Consider the following 19,894-nt stretch of genomic DNA (forward strand, 5'->3'; position numbering starts at 1 on the left):
TCTATCTATCTATCTATCTATCTATCTATCTATCTATCTATCTATCTATCTATCTATCTATCTATCTATCTATCTATCTATCTATCTATCTATCTATCTATCTGCCTCTGTCTGTCTATCTGTCTATTTCCTTGACACAAACTTAATTAACTCTATGTTTCTAAGTGTATCTATGTATATTTAATACTTCCTAGGAAACAATGAATTTTTGTCTCCACAGAAATGCAATTTTCTAGCTTTGCTCCTGCCTGGCAGTGGGGAGCTTCTCTTTTTTTCACTGAGGTAAAGGAAATGTTTAATCCAACACACACTGAGAGAGGAAAAAAAGTAATGCATATCTCTATCTCGTCTGTTTCCCCGCAAGACGAAATTGAAATTTTGATGCATTTTGCTGTTTTTCACTGGAGAAGCTGATAGACACTGGGATGTCATATTTACAGTATGAACACCCATGGTTTAATGCACTCTACAATACTGCCATCCCCAAGTTCTTCTGAACAAAACATGCTCTTGAACATAAAGGAAAGGCAAAGAAGAAAATTATTCCTCCAGCTTTCTATCAAGCTTCTGCATTCATGGCAAAGTCTAAAGGGCATGTCAGTCCTCCTGCCTCTGAGAGAGGTAATTATCCTTTTCCTGTCAGAGAACAACAAATGATAGCCAACTATGGGGGTGCGTTTTCAGGAGCTGAAATTTGTCAATAGGAAGGAGAAGGAGGTTTAATTTTCCAGCAGCTGCATATCTACTTTTATCATGTTTTTTTCAATGGTCATTTGTTGCATATTTTTTTCTATCTATTCACATGAGCTTGCACAAGGTAGTGCTGTTTGTTTATGTCTGCAAGCTTCTGAGGGTGTATTTATGTGCCCTGCATTAACATACCTATTTATAGTCCTACACTTTCTTACAGTCATCTTTTTTCTGTTGTGACCATTTCACAGATTATATATTGTCCAAGTAATTTCCCTTTCAGCATCTGTGTTTTTTACCTTTCAGAGAAAGCCGTGAATGGAGGGAAAATTATCACAATTACTCATATAATTGAGCCGTCTTTGTAGCAAGTGCAGCTTCAGTAGCCCTTTTTTCCATCAGCCAAAATGGTTTCATTATATGGGTTTTTCATATTCCCTGACACAGGGCTCTGCTGAGGGCCTGGCGCGTGGATGAGATGCAGGATGAACAGAGCGAATCATTAAGGTCACAGTAGGAATAATTATCCCAGCTATGGAAAGAGCATCTACAGCCTTTTTTCTCCCCCGGCACAAATGCAATGTCCACGGCTTTTAGTCACAAAGAACTTTGTTACAAATGGAGCTTCCACCTTCTACTTATACAAAGAAGAGAGGGGGAGAGCAAGACTTGTATCAACATGACAATTTTCCATCATTAAGACTAATGACAGGCACAGACTGTGGGGATCAAGGGGAGCACAAAAAAGAGAGGCGCATTCAGGTGTTGGCTGAGTGCTGACCTCCTTCCTGTCTTTGTTGGAGACTTAACTCTTAACAAAAACTAAAAAGGGGTTTCAGACTAAAGGCGCAGTGGCAGCTGAACGTCAAGCAGCCCAGCTCTCGTTGGCAAATGACTTAATTGGCAAATTTGCATGTTTTCCATTTGCAGAGAAATTAATTCAATAAGACCTACATGTAAAGATGTTTAATCAATCATTGTTTTAGTGTTGGTGAAATAATCCCCATCTTTATACTTTAGTTATGCTCATTTCATCCCAGCAACATGACCAAGATTTGATTAAAGCTGGATAATGTGTTTAATTAATTTCCTGATTTTGTTCACCACATGGATACATTTTTACTTAACAGGTGGGATGCTTCAACATGTTGCAACTATGAAGCATCAGTGTAATACTAGTGTCTTTTACAGTTTAGCTGAATTAAGTAAAAGCCGTATTTTTCAAAGTCCTTTCTCCCCAGCCTTCACTCAGGTAATTGGTCATTTTGCAGCCAATTTCAGGCAGGTTGGATGCTTGCTGCCATGGTCTGGCCCCTGCTGCTGCTATAATGGGGACTGCATTTCTACCAGTTCACTGGGGGCTTTTCCACACTGTGACCCCAGTTTTCTGAGGAGCGAGCTGCTCTGTGCATCGAAGAGGTAAAAGGAAAAATAACTTCTCAACTCTGCAATGACCAGCTCTGCACCTTCATACACACTCGTTAATAACAGTTTACTTCTTTCCAAACACAGATTTTTTTGTTTTTGCAGCTGAAAATGTCAAATAATGGAAGTGAGTTATTTTTGTCCATGAACTGTTCTTTCTTCTGTTCCCGAAAATTCAGACTCACACTGGAAAAAATGGACATGAAAAATAATTAGCAAAAAATTCTGTGCATGATTCACTGGATCTTTATTCATTACATGACCTGGATTTAACACTGCAGAGCAACAAGTCCATTTGATCATCCTCTACTGATGTGGAATGCTGTTTCCTCAGGGGATCGTCATTACCTAAAAATAAACAGAACATCATTATTTTCTACATGCTCACAAAAATTATTTGGCTCCATTTTCTAAGTATCTAAGAAATGAAATGATTCTCATTTTAATTTGACTTAAAACATCCAAATATATCCAAAACTGCAGGCTATGACTCCCAAAGTAACTGAGGTCTTTACATTTGAGACAAGTTGTTAATGTTAATAACAGGAAAATGTTTTTAATTTAGTCACATTATGTTAAAAACGAAAACATTACCTCAGGTCTATGTTCAATTCAATTTAAGATCCCTCAATAAATATGATTCCTCTGTAGATTAAAAAAAAAGTCTATAAAAAAATGCATCATTATCTAAAGAATAACTGATAGGAAGTCCATGCACTATTTAATGTAAAAATAAATGTCTTATATTTTCTAAAAACAATACAAATATAAACATAATTTCATTTTTTTCCCATCTTGACCGTTATTACAATCCAATCAATTAACCAATAAACAATTTTCTTGTGATTCACTTTTTGTTTATGTGTAACTCACTAAACAAAATCAATTCACATTTTGACGCCACATTGAACATGAAAATAGACATTGAATTGAGTTAATTGTAGTGCATCTAGTTTGCGTTCATTGACGCTGCAAATTACAGGATGGCAGCGCGCAGCAAAGCCAGAGGAAACTGAACAAAAGGCAATTTCATTTTTTTTTTAATCCACTGCCTTTATAACGTGAAACAAACCCTCTTATACTATGAAAATCCAGCTCAAATTCACTGAGCAAATTATTTGAGGCTGAGGTGTCCATAATGTGTAGTTTCAGATGATGGGATGCAGAATCATACAGTGTGAAAACAATTTATTTTTGTGGATTGATATTTATGCTTCAGGAGATTAACTTTATATATCAAAGTAAAAACAGAAAGAAAGGAGTTGATTCAAAAAAATTAAAACTTGATGATTAATTTAAGGTGAAGCTGTAAAGACATATCAAATATAAATGTGTGATAAAGAACCAGTTTTTAGGAAATAAAACAGAAATATTCGCCGCAGCTTCAGTGACGAGAATTAATTAGTGATGCGTTCACGTGCAGAGATGTGCATGGAGTGGAGACACAGTTTACCAGTGGTCATATTTGGTGGCTGTTAAAATGTGGGTTGGCATGGCAGTTGAGGAGGGCTTTCTATCACCGGACTGAAATGAAGTCTGTGACATCTTGGCCCGTTTACCCCCCCCCACCACCACCTCCACCCCCCCCCCCCTCTCCTCTGTCTCTCCACCTCTGCTCTAACCCTCAGGTGAAGAGCAGCAGGTGTTAAAACACCCTCAGCCACAGAGCTACTCACTCCTAATGAGTCCTGCCTCCGCGCTCCATCCATGCATGGAGGACTTTATTTTTAGTGCGGCTAGTTAGAGCCCTGCTGTCAGGCTGCAGGAAAAAGCCCGCTGTGGCCTCCGCTGCCCCTCTGGATGAGAGAGCAGGAGTCAAATTATACATTAAAGTGATAATATCATCACACGCCTGACTCATCTTAATGACACTAACGGTGACTTGAGAAATCTCTGAAATAAATGGTTAATCTTAAAGGCTGCTTTAGTGAACACGTTTCATAAAAATGAATATAATAAGCATGGAAATGTTTGATTATTATAAATATGTTCAGACCTAAACTGCACAAAACAACAACAACAAACTCTAATTATTATTGCTATTATTAGGACTCGTGGTATTAGTTTGCATTTTCTGCAAAATCTGCCTCTTAATGGTTTTGCTCAGCCGCGTTTCAGTTTGCAGATACTATAATCGTGGGAAAATAATGACAGTTATCAGTCGCACCCACCAAGTACCCATAAAAATCTGTCCTCTGTTCTGGAAGATGATAATTATTGGTTGTACTACCATTATCATTGTCGTTGTTGATAGAGGAAATCTTGAAGCATTTTTCGAAAGTAATTCCAGAGAAATCACTTCAAATTGGCCTATTTTGGGGGGGGACAAGGGACCAGCTTTCTTTACAGCCTAATATTTGACAAAAATCTTTAAATTCAGGCATCAGCAGCCGCCTGGCACACTTTGGCACACGCGTCGTGATGTCAGCGCCTGCATTTTGATAACACATTTTGCAACTTGCTAGTTCTGTTTTGAGTTCAATTATGTAATTACACTGATAATCACAGTGACGGAATTTAACTGCCTTTAATTTGTTATTCAGGTGGAGATAGAAGGGACTGCGGATGGAGCATCCAGACTGTGTTTTTGATCTGCGCAGACAGAACAACAAGGGCTGCAGCCTGCAAATGAATCCTAATAAAATGAGGAGCTGCTGGATATTTTCTTCTTTCGCCAAGCGCATCCCGCGGAGGCTCTCTGACCCCGGATGGCGCGGATTTATCTGCTTCTTTTCCATCACATGATTTTTGTTAAGTAAGTGGTTAGACATTGCTATTGCTGTCTGTCTATCTGCTGATTGAAATAAGTGTATTTACTAAAGATGTGGCACTGATCTTCTCTGGGCTTTGTGCTGTGGAGGTCTAAACCTGCAGCTCAAGAAACACGTCTCCAGTCGTTAATTCAATAAAATCAAATGCTCATGGATAATTATTCTTGTTAGGCGGTGGGAGGCTGGCCATAACCCCATGCTCACTAATCAAAGGTGCCAGTTTTTTAACGAAACTCTTACTATTAATTGATTGCGACAGACGCTGCCCAAAGTCGTTTTTTTTAGAAGCTTTTAGAAAACAAGCCTGTGTATTCATAACTGTGTTGAAAAACAGGAACAAACACGACGCGGAAAAACAACTGCGCAAGAGAATAAACCACGATTTCCCCACGATTATGTTTCATGTTATTAAGTCAATGTAAATAATTCACTGTTTTTTTTAAATAGACCTCATGGATCATTTTGTTAAATCAAAAATGGCAAAAAAAAAAACATGCACAATACGTATTTTTTCGTATTTCTGCCATTCTAGGACTAAATGTTGGATTTCATGTTTTTTCCTGCATTCTGTGGCCTTTTCCTGAACAACCAAACCTGCTCATTTTACATCAGAGCACAACTGTTTTACCGTCCCACTGCTGCCAGGTGTAACTGAGACCTCAAGCCACATTAAGTGTTAAATACATGACTAATTACAGACCTACTTATGAAAATTGAACAGCAGTGTTATGCTAATACACCTTCCTCCAGATAGAGCTTCGTAAGCTTTAATCAAAATCTTTAAGTGTCCAGCGGACGGAGGAACCCTAACGACCCGGATAATATTGAACAATTTATTAAGTTAAATAAAGTGATAAGATAAATTGCGATATTTCCTTTTTAGTGCGGTCGGATTCTACTGAACCAAAATCAGTAAAAGATGAAAAATAAATATATTATTATCATAGATGTTTATAAATTAATTACACAAACCTGTTCTTGAAAATGATGATATTAGGCCTGTTTAATCTCTTGACTCAATAATAATAATAATAATAATAATAATAATAATAATAATAATAATAATTGGGTCGGTAATAATAATAAATGTACACATGTCAGGAAGAAATCTGAGGTTTTCTGCTTTTCCTTGACTTTATCAGGTTCTTCGGACCCAGCCCCAACGTCGCCAATCGGCTTCCCTCTTGGAGAGAGTGGACCAATCAGCGACCGTCTTTGATGAATATTCATGAGTCCGAGATTCAAACCTTTGAGCGACTTTGTCTAGGTCCACAGCATCATACCTAGGACTTTTCACGGGCACAAACTACATTTTCTTATGAATGGAAAGAGAAAAAATCAGTTCGGCTTAAATTGGGACCCATCCTTCACTGAGATCATAGAGGGAAAACAACAAAAGCAAGACAAGGAGAACCGCCAGAAGAGATGACAATGACTACAATTCCAGAAAGTCTTAATAGCCCTGCCTCAGGAAAAACCGTTTTCATGGAGTTTGGACCCCCAAGTCAACAAATGTCGCCTTCCTCCATGTCTCACGGACACTATCCCATGCACTGTTTACATTCTGCAGGTCATACCCAGCACGACAGCTACAGTCCAGCCTCATCGTTCCCCAGATCTTTGGGTTATCCATACGTAAACTCCGTCGGCAGCCATTCCACCAGTCCATATCTCGGCTCTGTACAGACCTACCAAAACAGCTCGGCACTCACACAGACGCGCTTAGAAGACACAGGTAAGTGTCCCAAGGCATCTTTGGATCTCTAATATTAGCTTTCAGTGTTGGCACAGCGTTCTACTGTACACAGCCCTTGTTGCACAGAAAAGACGACCCAGATGTTGGAGTTAGGCTTGGTAATTATTTATTGCGTAACGCTATAAACAATGTATGCAATTAAGGGTAATTATACCTAATGTACAGCCTGTAAAACTTACGGCGCACTATTCATTGCTGCGCAGCACTGACTGCCATCACTGCCTCCTCAATTTTTCCTTCTACTTCTCCTCTTTCCTGTTTCTCCCAGTGCCAGAAGCAGAGAAAAACACAGTGGTCGAAGGCGGAGAGGTTCGGTTCAACGGGAAAGGCAAAAAGATTAGAAAACCAAGGACTATCTATTCGAGTTTACAACTACAAGCTCTAAACAGGAGATTTCAGCAAACGCAATATTTGGCGTTACCGGAGAGAGCTGAACTGGCAGCGTCGCTGGGTCTCACTCAGACACAGGCAAGTCCAAGACGCAGACGCACAAATAGCTTCACTCTGCAGGAGAACCACCAAGCTTTTATTTTTTTTACACACATATTTAACGTGCGAATCCTAATTTTATTATTATTATTATCCTTATTATTATTATTATTATTATTATTATTAGTAGTAGTAGTAGTAGTAGTAGTAGTAATAGTAGTAGTAGTAGTAGTAGTAGTATTAGTGGTAGTAGTAGTAGTAGTAGTATAGTAGCAGCCTAGTACACATCTGTGAGTTTTATTAATTTTATCGTGCATTTATTAATAATATCACAATCAAATTAAACTCACATAGCAAAATATTATCACTCATTCATCATTGTCGTGGTAATAACTCCGTGTGATGGAACCACTGCCGTGCGTAAAACGTGCGTAATTCTTTATAATCTGTATTTCAGTCTACTTAAAAATTAATTTTGGATTTCCATGCCTAAATTATGTCCTCTGTGTTTCCCTTCAGGTCAAAATTTGGTTTCAAAATAAACGATCCAAGTTCAAGAAACTGATGAAACAAGGTGGTGGCACTATCGACACCAACGCTTTAGCTACTGGCCGTGGACTTTCCAGCGGTTCTCCGTCGGTGGCACCTGTTTGGAGCTCGCCGACCACCGTGAAGACTTCAGTAGGGACAACCGGATCTTACATTCCCAGCTACACCTCATGGTATCCAACCACACACCAAGAGTCTATGCAACAGTCACAGCTCATGTGAACAAAGACCTCAGCTCTGACTCTGCCATGGCTCGTGTATCAGGATGGTGAAGGGGCCTGCAGTCGCTCAGCGCAACCCAGCACTGAAAATGCACAACACCAACCCCGGAGATTGCTCCCGCATTCCGCCATCTGACACTGTGGCCTCCTCACACCGGATGACGGCAAACAGCAAAGAAGAAGACAAGGACGAAGAACAAGAAAGGAACTGACAGACTGAAAAGGCACGCAATGAGCCCAAGGGCAAGAAATCCGTGACCGTCAGCGGAAATCGCAGACAAGTGGATCCTTTTTGGCTGCTGTTGATCATTTTTGTGTCTTTTATTTTTTAACATATTTGTGAAAGAAGTTATATTGTTGAGCTGCAGGCTACATGTTACAAGAAAACAGATTGTTTACATCACAGCCTGTTGGGCCCTAATATCAATTCAATGGTCAATTAGACCAAAGGGGTTTTAATTTAAAATAATAATAATAATAATAATAATAATAATAATAATAATAATAATAATAATAACAATGAATAAATTATAACAGTAACTGTCAGGCCAATAAGATTACAGCACAGTCACCCACAGAGCATATTGTGCAAAGCCTCAAAGTGCTACTATGTTGTTTATATGTTTGTTATTTAAGTTAAATTATTCGGATTAGATTTTGTTGAGGTCAGTCTGTGTTCAGTAAGTGTGTTTGAAATAACAACACTGTGTTGTTAATGCTGCACTAACGCAAGCAAAGCTTTTCTATGCCGTGCCCCGATGTTATGTGAAAAAATGTTGAAAAAGGCCTGACGATTTGCTGCTTTAGAAAAAAAATTATTTGGAGGGTGAGCAGCTCATTTGTCACTGTATTTTGTACATAATTTTCAGATTTGTTTTTGTGCTGTACTGGATACGCTGTGAAACAGGGTTTTTTGGCTTTCTGTATTCGTCGAGATGTGTTTAGTCAACATAGAAAATATTTAGTTTTGTATTGATCACTTTAATTTATTTATCTGTTTCTGAAGTTTATGTACATAATGTGCAAATTTTCAAAGCAGTAAAAGCCTGATTTAAATTATGTCAAGAAAGGTGTCTGATTGAAATCCCCCCTTCTTCTCCCTCCTCGTTTCCATAAAGCTTCATCACGCTGCAGCTTTAATATGAGCTCACACAAAGAGGTATCATGTTGGTTATTGTTGCACACACCATGTGAGTGCATTTATGTGAGCAGCAGAAGGCTCGTCGCTTAGATTGATGGTCATGTTTAGCGTTTAGCCTACATGGGTCTGTGCTTCTGCTGCTCACTGCTTGCAGATGTTGCAAAACCTCTGCAGTAACCTGACACTTATAAATGTAAAGTTGCATTGTGAAAAATCGGCGGCGCTACATTAATTCTTGCCTGTACATATATGATTTGAATACAAAACAACACAGCGTACTGTGCGTAAAATGACGCAAACCGCTGTGAATCCTTTTAGAAGCTGCATCGTATTGATTTAACAGCCGCGTTGCGGGAGATCTGGATTCAATCAACAACATCGCTTATTTCTTTTCAGTTTTTCTAACAGATAATGTTTCTATTTGTCGTCTGACAATCCCCATCTTCGGCACTGAATGGGAGAGATCAATTGTGTGTGTTAAGTGAATAATTGCACAAGAGGCAGGTGCTGCAAAAAGACTGGATAAACGAGCGGGGACACAGGCCACCTCAGATGGAGATCAGTGAAAGTGAAAAAGTTCAAAGGCCTCCTTGATTGGCCATGGCACAATATCCTATTCCTCTAGTTCCGAAAGTCGTATACATTTATTTACTTGCAAAGACTGTTCAAAATACGACCAGGTTTGCAATTTATAAAAAAACAGACATGGCTAAAGAAAATGCTTTAAGGAGGTGGAATTATTTGCCCTTGACGTTGTTGAATTGGAGAAAAAAAAAGAAATAAAAAGAAAAGGATGGAGAAAAAATGGTACTCTAGCAATCATATAACCATGAATGTAATGTTTTGTAATTACAACGACAAGAGCATTTTATGCAGATGTTAGGTCTTCTGTGTAGCATGCTTTAAACTGAATGACGGCAATCAATCCATAGAGGATCACACCATAAAAAGTGAACTTAATTATTCATGTTTATTTCACGCTTAATTGATATTTATTATTAAGTTTCATTATTATTATTATTATTATTATTATTGTTATTATTATTATTATTATTATTATTATTATTATTATTATTATTATTATTATTGTAGACTGTTTACACCATCACAAGCTTTAGTATGAAGAAAGCAAGCGTCTGTTGTTTTGTATCATAATTGCAGTAAAAAGTGTTATATGGCCTGTGTTATACTGTAGCAGTAGAACACTCTTATTGCACTTTTGTCTCCTTTGTTATGTAAGCACAGATTCGAAACATATAGAGTCCTTTGTTAACAAGTCCATGGGAAGAAAGGGCCCATGTATATTTCGATACCATTTAGAAAGAATATGAATTGTGTGCTGCTGCTGCTGCTGGGAACATAATTCTGCCTACCTAGCCCAGAAAGGCGCAGCTGCACATCCAAGAGGGTCAGTGTTATTTCGCTGTATTCTCCCCTTGATTATACGAGCTGAGCCCATCAAACCCAGCATAATTACAGTAATTTCGCCCTTATTTATTCTAATGCAGTTTCCTATCTCTGAGGTAATTATGAGCAATTTTTTTTCGCACGGAGGATCTTTCTGCGTTGACAAAAGAGATAGTGCTCTGAAAGAAATTCGCTGCTGCAATAGAAAAAAAAAATAGTGAAATAGGTGAGCTGCCTTTTCGTCACTGTTCCCTTAGACTTAGCCTATGTATAAGGCTGGCAAATTGCTTGCAGGTGTACATCACGGAGTTGTCAATGCGAAGAGGCTTCAAAATTAGCAAAGCACAATGCCAGTAATGAGAGCAGCAACGAAATTAAAGAACAACTTGTGTTTCTCTTTCCCTTTCCTTGCATTTCCTCCCTGTGCTGTAGAAAGCAGCCCCAGCCACAGAGCACAAAATAAGATCCTCGCATGTTACATCTGACTTAAACTAAGAAATAGGCCTTCACTTCTTTAAGGAATGATTAATTGAAATAGTTTTTATATCATCTAAAGCTGGAAACGTTTACCGATTTTGCCGGAAGGTAAAAATAAATAAATGGTGGATATGGGCGTCAGAGGATTAAAAATGATCCCCGTGGGAATAAAATATGTTTCCTGTTTTTTTTTTTTTTTTTTTTTAAATAAGATCCTCAGCACATTCAATAATCATCCCGCTACTTTTTGATGAAAAATTTCTGAAATAAATAGATAACACACACCTTTCAGCTTGACATAAGGACGGCTCTCAGGATGGAGATCAGCATGGAGGCAGATGAGCAGCAGCATCCTGCAGCACAGACACAAGATGAGCGTTTAAATCCCACAAAATACATCCCATGTGCTGGTCTAAGCTATAGCAGCAGAGTTCAGAATATGACTGAAAATGTCTGCTTTATTTCCCCTCTTTATAGCTGATGGAAAAAAATGTAGATTATTAGCATAAATGTTTACTCCTCATTACGCTGATGACATTGTGCACTCGAGATCTTGGTAATCTTTGGGGGAAATTATGAGTAATTTTTTAAAATTTAAAGCAGCAGTTACCATGCAATTCAGACTAATTCTGCGTAGGCTCCACACGGATATAATTATCGTTGAGTCAAGATGTTAGGCTAAAAACTATGCATTGATATTCCCATTTATTATGTACATACAACTTTGACAATGTTGATGCTTGAAATAGCGGGAAATTGTCTTGTGTAAAAATTACACCCCATATTAGGACATCTAAAATTGCGAAGAATTATATAGTAATTGCAGGCTTTCAGATTTGAAAGCCAGAATGCTCAAACCAGAGCAAATGTGGATAAAATTACAGATGAGGGTATAAATTAGAATAGAGGGGTATGGCATTTAGAAGTTGCCTAGAGAAATGCAAAAGTATAAACCAAAGGAGCTTAAATTGTGTCACGCTGAGCCCCAAACACACCAACAAACTCATTTTTATTTTTAAAGAGAAAAAAAAAAAAAAAAAAAAAATCAAGTAGCCTATTGTTCATGATGATTGTGCTACTTCAGCGCAGATATAGAGTGAACAGAATTCTGTGTCTTGTCATGATACATACACCCATTATGTGCAGTAATAAACTTAATAAATCTGAAAATGCCCAGTCATACTGGAGCTAAAAGATGTGATGTTGTGAAGACGCACTGCACAGCCTGTCTGGGATCTTATCGTGTCAGCCCCAGGGAGGAGGCTCCATCATGTAGATATGGCAACCGCTGACAAGCGACAGTCCTAATTATGTACAAGGAAACGATCCCACTTTATGGCCCGTGGTCGTTTCAAGAGAAGCGTGTAGGATAGTTAGACAGTGATGATCTATCTATCTATCTATCTATCTATCTATCTATCTATCTATCTATCTATCTATCTATCTATCTATCTATCTATCTATCTATCTATCTATCTATCTATCTATCTATCTATCGGCTATATAAAAATACTGTCTATCATATCCATTCCTGAAACGCTGAAAAATTTGAATAGTCTGCATTTATTTACAAAACTGTCAAGAATAATACATTAAGATAAGTTGAAATAAAATAAAATAGACTACATGTAATGCGCGTTGTTTTACATTTTATTTCTGGACGTGTGCCTGTGTTTTCATGAGCCCCATAAATAATGTAGGTCAAACTGCTCGTCTTCACAGATCACAGGCTTCACTTGTGAGACGCGAGAAATGTTTCCATGATGTTTTCGCTCCGGGCGGTGTTGGACCCGGTCCGTCTACTCTTTCTCTTGTTAGGCTGAGTTCATAAAACGTCTGGAAAGCAGCTCTCTGACTCCACGGAGTCTGAGGAGCGGTGCTTATTCATGTACCCACCCTTGTCTTCTTCCCCTCTCGCATGCCAAGGCGTGTTGCTGCCGCCTCCCCCTCAGCTCGCCCGCGCCTCGGGCCTGCTCTCCGCCTCCGCCCGCCTGGCCGCATGGAGCCGAGACTCATCATCCGGGACCGGGAACAGTACGCTTAAACCGAGACCGCGACTTCATGTTTCTGATAGCACCATAACATGCTCATATAATAACAAACAATTCATTAAAAACCATGTAAAGTCAGTAAACTAGCTGTCTTGACAAGAAATGGAGCTAACCTGCGGCTGGTTTCCGGTTAAGCTAACAGGGCTTGGTTGCCAGGCAACACCAGCATTTAGTTAATACATTATTTTGTTAGCGGCTAGCTATAATTATATTTTCATTTTTCTTATTTTCAGCATGTTTGCACCAGACATTAATAAAATTCAGGAAAAATCATTTTGAATACATACTAATAATGCGTGTATGCATACCTACCATACGCCAAATATGGTCATAAAAATAATCCTATATTCATGGCTATTAATGCTCCATTTCTCAAGTGAAGGTATGCTAAAATCATGTAAGTCTGTACATATAGTCTTATGTGTTTGGGTTTTTTTTTAACAAGAAAAAAAGAAAGAACGAATGAAAGAAGCACAATGAAATATCATAAAATCAAATAAACAAGTCACTTATCACTAATAATAAAATGTAAACACCCCCAAAACAATGTAGACTATTAGAAAAAGGAATCATTATAATTAAACGATATAAATTCCTGTCAGTAAAGCAAATTAAAATAAAACAAAGAAGGATGCATTTGCACAGAAAACATTTTATTTAAATAACGTCTGGCCATATATGAAACACTGCTAAAATAAATAAGACAAAAATACAAATAAATGTGATACAAGTAAATCAGAGGGTAAGACAATCAGTAGCTTACGGTGGTTAATAGATTTGCACCAATAGCCTAAAAAAAAGGAGTCAAAGCGACATGGGCTATTAAAAAGCTGTGGTAAAATATTTACAAACGTGGACACGTACCCTCGATATATTGAAAATCAACTAACACGAGGAATGGATAAAGTTAAGCTTTTCATCGCACAACAAAATGAGGTCATATTGAAAAGGCACGATACAGTTAACTTGTGCTACATTGTGACAGGTTGTCCTGCAATTAATATTTGATTTTGCAGGAATGGCAGAAAGTGACGTCCGCGTAAAAACAGGCTCGCGCCCAGGCTGTGATTGCTTTGGGTATAGTGGTTCATTCATCCCTCGACATAAACAAAATAAATAAATACAAAAATAACTGTAGAAATCTGTGTCTACCATTTGCCAGTGCGCAACCTGGCAAGGTCCATGAATCTGTCTGGCTCCATTAACTTCTCCTATAGATGCTTGCGTAAAGTTCGCACGGTGCACACACGAGGTCTGTAAAAATGAAGGTATTGGTAATTTTCTTTTTTTTTTTTTTTTTTTCACCAGTATTGTCCGATTTCAACCCGATGCTGTTTTGTTTCAGAATATTGTCCCAGCGCTTATGGCGGAGTTGTGGTGGTGCTGGACCAGAGGAGGCTGCAGATGCGTCGTAGAGTTCGTGGGTGAGTACCAGGAGTAGTTTGCCAAAAACGACGAAGGCGCAGTCGTGTTGGGCGGGCTGCTGCTCTGAGGTAAACTGGAGTTGACACTGTTCATTCTTTGAGTCTGTGGAAAGTCCCAGGCAGTAGTTGGTGGAGACGTGCAGGGGGGAGATTCACTGGAACCAACATGTTGCTCTGGGGGGATTTCTCCACTTTTCCACAACTTCTTGAACTTGGAGCGGCGGTTTTGGAACCATATTTTGACCTGACAAATAACAGACACGCACATTAATTGTTTGACTGATATTTTCCGGAATATAAACCCATTCACTCTGTTGTTTTCCTTACCATACTCTAAAGAAAACAGAGTCTATTTGATAGCACATGTACATCTTAAATGTACTCACCTGTGTTTGCGTAAGGCCCAGTGAGGCTGCCAGCTCGGCCCGTTCTGGTAGAGCCAAATACTGTGTTTTCTGAAACCTTCGTTGAAGTGCAGCCAGCTGGAAGCTAGAATAAATGGTTCGAGGTTTCCTGACCTTCTTTGGTTTTCCATTAACCATCCGGATTTCTGGCTCACTCTCTTCTTTCTCTGCAGGAAAAAAAGCAAATGCAATTGCGTTATGCATGAAGGGTATTGGGGTTTTTAAAAGGCTTTTATTTGCACGGATGTCAGATCCTGTTCAGCAGTGACATAGACCTTGCAAGTTGCACGACACTATCAGGTTTTATTTTATACAAAGGAAGGGGGAAAATATGATAGGTAATTAATAATAAACGAGCTACACTAGCCCCATATTTTGGCGCGTAAAAATACAATGTCTAATAATCCTGGACCTGGTAGTTAATATCTAATCGGTGATTCTTGCTCTGTAGACATGTCATGACTGAACACACATTCCCTTCAGCGTATTAATAAAAATGTGGTCCGTGTCTTACCTGTGTCGGCTGGAGTAGGAGAGGAGTTAGAGCCGTAGGAGCTGTATGCGGCATAAGATGAGCTAAAACTAATGTCGTATGACTTTGCATTATATGGCACAGTGCTCGTCGCGCTGCCGTGGTACTGGTAGGAGCCCAGTTGGCCAAATGGAGACCCCGCGCAATGGCCCGGCTGCTGGCTGTTGTAGTAACTGCTGTCCGTCGCCGTGGACACAGGCAGAGTTGGGGACTCTTGCGATTTGTGCAAGCTGTGGTAATTGGTTGAGGTAATCTGGTTCGAATGCATATCAGTATTTAAGTTCTCAAAAACCCCGGTCATCTTCAGTGCGAAACGGAGCAGATTCAGTTTACGCGCAAAAAACGCAAAAACCGCAAGTTGTAACACGACTTGAATCTTGCACTGACGACGCCTTTTCGTGAATCAAAACGCATCCCCGTGTGAACCGAAGCGAAATCAGCGGAAGGTGTGTCCCTCTCACAGTGGCCTGTGATTATCTGCTACGGTCGGCGGTGGGAGCGCATTTATGAGAGAGCGAGAGGGAGAGCTCCTGTGTCTGAGGCAACCAATGAGTAAGGGCTGCACCACTGACTACTCCCCACCGCTTCCACCCTCCATTATTTGTTCAGGTCTGTCTGCCTGTCCCGGGTGTCTGTAGAGTTTTCCATCAAAGCATCTTAAAAGAATCACAGAAATGTACCATGACTAGACCAGCAGGTCCAGCAGGCCTGTCACATACATTCAGTTATTCATCTCCAAGTAAACCGAGCCAGAACCAAAGAGGATGAAACTTCTCTGGGTTCAGCATCTGGAGAAAATATACACACGACAGAAAGTCCTGCTAGTTTTCTGAAGCAAATTAGTTTTTAATGGCATTGCGGTTACTCCTCTTCCACCGGATTTTACGGTTGTCAGTTTAACATTTTGACAAGCGTTTTTCAGCTTAATGTAACAGTGTCTGTGCAATTATTAGTGAAAACAAAATGTTAGTCTAAGTTTTCTTAAACTAACAAAACACTATTTGACAAAAAGGTTGGGAAATACTCAGAAAACAGAGACACTTTGTGCTGCAGACACTGTAATGGTGTCCTGAAGATGCTGAAGGTGATGCTGAGTGTCAGCTCAAACAAAGCTACAGCGCCTCCAAGTGTTGGAAATCTAATTTGCAGGCGTTTACATTTCCATTTGCTTTTGGTGTTCATCAGATGACAACGTGATTCACCATCATATCATCTGTATGGAACACTAAAAGAGTATCTGATCTACCCAGAGTCCACAGTATTGGTTATGGACAGTATCATTCTTATTTTTCTTGGACTAAGTGAGTAGCTGATGTGATAAAGAAAGTCGTTTAGACTCATTGGTTAATCACCACAAGATGGCGCCATAGTTTCTTTTATAACCACAGATGTCACGCACAGTAATGACCTTAAGAGCAGAAAATCTGTCTGACTATTATACAATGTTCAGACACAGATGGGCAACTATTATTCTCATTTAATAGAGCAAGTTTAATTATGTTTTATTATAAGTGCATGGTAATTTATATTTTGCTGAGCAGGAAATGTCTTAACTGTAGGCTTGTATTTCTCTCTCCCTCTCTCTCTCTCTCTCTCTCTGTCTCTCTCTATATATACATACAGAGACATAATTTAATACATCATGTTTCTCTCAGATGAGACATTTCCTAACATCCTCCATCTGTCATCTATTGGCAGACTGATTCTGCATTGACATGTTTCTGCACATTAATCACTGTATGTTATTATGTCCATTCTCAAATAAGGGACTAGACCTTTTTCAGCCTCAACTACAGGGGGAAAACAGTTGTGCTTTTATTATTGATTTTCCTTTTTATTAGAGAACATCATCTTTTAGCAGATCATTCTCTAATCTGTTCTTTCTAAATTACTTTAATACAAACTGAACTCTTCCTCCATGTTTAAGATGTTCTCAATAAACTTAGTGAACATATCAACAATGTTTGTCCACTTGGATACTTTTTAATTCTTCTTATTTATTTATTTATTTATTTATTTATTTATTTATTTATTTATTTAATCTTTTCGTCATCAAAAACTAGTTCTTATTTACACTGGTTTGGCAAACGACTGAACCTCATGAGGGAAAGAAGAGGGGTTAAAATAAAAACATCAAAAGGTAAAAGCTGTGTTGAAATCATGGATTACATATAACAGGCATTACTTAAATTCATGCAGCATAGGCAGATTGCTTATACTATAGGCAATGCAAGAAACAAATAAAGCAAAACTAGCAGACATACAATAATCAACACGTCAAACCGGCAAAGCAAAAGGAAGTAATATGCATGAAGTAACTCTATACAATTGACAAAGGTCAGGGAAAGCATTATAGCCTGTGACACGAGGTGTACTGTTACGTATTAAAGGGTGTAAATGAGTTACATAAGCACCTTTACAATCCTGTGTAATTGAATACGATACATTTATGAAGCTGGTGACACTATAATAAGAAACAAATCATTCACTTACATAATGCTTAACAAATGCCTGACTCATGATGATTTAATGGTAAATGTGTCATCATAATTCATTGTGGTGACATGAACATGGATTCGTCCATGTCAGTATATCGTCATCAAATATCCATAAAAGTCACAATGTCTTTTATTAAACTATGCTCTTCAAATACACCATTTATGAGCTTTAAAATATGTATAGATCACATATTTGCAGAGATGGATTATTATTAGTGTGGGCTGATCAGATCTGTATGTGTGGAATTGGTGAAATGCTCTTTTAATTTATTTGAGTATTTTTGTCAGTAGCTAATCCACCACATTAACCTGTTTCATGTTGCATTTATTGTGATGTTTCTTATTCTTTCTGTTGATCATGAATGAATGATTTTTTCCCCTGTAGCTCTAACCCACGGAGGCTGTCTCCCCTTTGTTTCTCTGAAAGGCGAGTCGTTCTGTGGAACCGTGGGCCAAGTGGGCTGCATGTCACTGCTCATTAGTGGGACTCAGCTCCTGCATTCAGCTGCTCAGGATCGAAGCCAGAATAAACAAAACAGAGTCACGTAGAGGCTAAAGACCTGTCACTGGAATAAATTATTCCTGTTGAAGTCATGTGAGCAATTTTCTTTTCAAGCCACGATTCTTTGATGATGTTGTAAATGTTGAAAACATTTCAACATATGTTTTGTTTATTTGCTCAGATGAGATTGTTTTAATTTCCTTAAAATGCCTTTTTCTTTTTGTAGGTAGCCCTTTACACAAAAAAGACAAAATATATAGATAAAATAATCTAAAGGTCACTTTTATAATAACTTATATACAGTGAAGTAAAGAGCCATGACACTTGATGATTAAGATATTGGTGTTGCTGTTAAAAAAATAATAATTTTTTTCCCTTGAAAAATAAATTAATTCATCATGAGCCACGTATATACTTTATGTAAATCTTGATCATAATGAGAGTCATTGAGCAGAAATAAATAAACTGAGGGCAAAAGGATATTTCCTTTTATTTAATAGATGTGAGTTTCCCGAAAAATGATGAACATACTAAATTTACATAAATAAGTCTAATTGAATGTTAGTTAGAGCTTAAGTCTAAATGCAAATCTGAATGAATTTTTAGTAAATCTAATCAGTTTTGACAAATATGTAAGATGTGACATTTGTGGTGAAATTAATTTGGCCCTATTAGATATTTACGTAGACTGCATTAAGTAAAATTAAATTAACTTTTTGAACTGAAATATTTACAATTAATACTTTACAATGTTATATGTTGTATGTACACTTTACAATGTAATATGTTCAACAACATTATGTGGGTCTTTGTTGTCATAATTTTAAAGTAACCAATGGCCAAATTGGTCAATTGATTTTGATTGATTGCTGTTATTTATTTTTAAAATGGGACTGTTTGTATTAATGAACATTTGCACGTAAAGTCAAGAGATTAAATTAGAGAGATTATAGGCTAATTTCCATCTTGAGTCCCATTGGCAGGTAAAAAACCCCAAAACAAAAGAAAAAACAACAAAACAACTTACAGATAACATAATACTGGATAATAAACTGGACTAAGACATACAAAAAAAAAACAAACAACAAGCAACAACACATAGTGCCTACAAACAGACAAAAGCAGAGGGACCCAGGCAAGCCACCAAGCATTAATTGATTAAGGTTTGTACATGATTATATTGCAAATATCCCATTGTTGCTATTTCCAATGTATATGATTTTTTTTATTATTATTTGATGACCTAAAGGTAAAATAGCCAGATATTTCTTGAGAGAAATCAAAATATATTTCAAGAGGCTCAAAAGACACTGATGTTTCCTCTTAAAAATGCATGAAAAAATTTCGCAGCATGGTTACACAAATGCTAAGCTCATAGTCAATATGAGGATGCGCAGATCATTTGCAACAGACTGAGGAAGGTGAGAGAAAGAACTGAACCTTCCCTCCAGCCTCAGACAGTTGTTACTGCTGCTTGTGTTAAAAATTTTGCAAGTTTTCTCAGCAGTTGTATCATGTTAGTTCAACATAATTTCAGTGTTTTCTCCTCTTGTGTTAAATTTTGTCAAAAAATGGGACATGGATATAAAATACTTGAAGCATGGGGGCGGCCATGGC

The 19,894-nt window shown here is 38.1% G+C and overlaps 2 protein-coding genes and 1 long non-coding RNA gene across 3 annotated transcripts; 1 reads left to right on the top strand and 2 right to left on the bottom strand.

Moving 5' to 3' along the window:
• Nucleotides 1-2,090: 2,090 nt before the first annotated feature.
• LOC115413083 (uncharacterized) lies at nt 2,091-13,224 on the bottom strand. The gene is made up of 3 exons (XR_003934424.1): nt 12,763-13,224; nt 11,152-11,219; nt 2,091-2,463 (listed from the first exon to the last, which is right to left on the bottom strand). It is a non-coding gene; the product is annotated as an uncharacterized LOC115413083 (long non-coding RNA).
• dlx1a (distal-less homeobox 1a) lies at nt 4,357-8,897 on the top strand. Its single transcript, XM_030125838.1, has 4 exons — nt 4,357-4,870; nt 6,029-6,621; nt 6,911-7,110; nt 7,591-8,897. Exons 2-4 carry the CDS (start codon nt 6,312-6,314, stop codon nt 7,840-7,842), a joined length of 762 nt encoding a protein of 253 aa, XP_029981698.1. The 5' UTR covers nt 4,357-4,870; nt 6,029-6,311; the 3' UTR covers nt 7,843-8,897.
• Nucleotides 13,225-13,553: 329 nt separating the features above from the next.
• Nucleotides 13,554-15,767, bottom strand: dlx2a (distal-less homeobox 2a). The gene is made up of 3 exons (XM_030124104.1): nt 15,260-15,767; nt 14,728-14,912; nt 13,554-14,585 (listed from the first exon to the last, which is right to left on the bottom strand). The coding sequence occupies exons 1-3, from the start codon at nt 15,576-15,578 to the stop codon at nt 14,259-14,261; spliced, it is 831 nt and encodes a 276-aa protein (XP_029979964.1). The 5' UTR covers nt 15,579-15,767; the 3' UTR covers nt 13,554-14,258.
• Nucleotides 15,768-19,894: the final 4,127 nt, after the last annotated feature.

The sequence above is a fragment of the Sphaeramia orbicularis genome, chromosome 21 (assembly GCF_902148855.1).
Source record: "Sphaeramia orbicularis chromosome 21, fSphaOr1.1, whole genome shotgun sequence".
NCBI lineage: Eukaryota > Metazoa > Chordata > Actinopteri > Kurtiformes > Apogonidae > Sphaeramia > Sphaeramia orbicularis.

Excerpts from the sequence above, each read along its gene's own strand:
- dlx2a (XM_030124104.1), bottom strand. The coding sequence starts at position 15,578 with ATGACCGGGGTTTTTGAGAACTTAAATACTGATATGCATTCGAACCAG. Across the intron at positions 14,913-15,259 it reads TCCTACTCCAGCCGACACAG|AGAAAGAAGAGAGTGAGCCA; the intron begins GTAAGACACGGA and ends TTTTTCCTGCAG. Across the intron at positions 14,586-14,727 it reads TGGGCCTTACGCAAACACAG|GTCAAAATATGGTTCCAAAA; the intron begins GTGAGTACATTT and ends GTTATTTGTCAG.
- dlx1a (XM_030125838.1), top strand. The coding sequence starts at position 6,312 with ATGACAATGACTACAATTCCAGAAAGTCTTAATAGCCCTGCCTCAGGA. Across the intron at positions 6,622-6,910 it reads GACGCGCTTAGAAGACACAG|TGCCAGAAGCAGAGAAAAAC; the intron begins GTAAGTGTCCCA and ends TGTTTCTCCCAG. Across the intron at positions 7,111-7,590 it reads TGGGTCTCACTCAGACACAG|GTCAAAATTTGGTTTCAAAA; the intron begins GCAAGTCCAAGA and ends GTTTCCCTTCAG.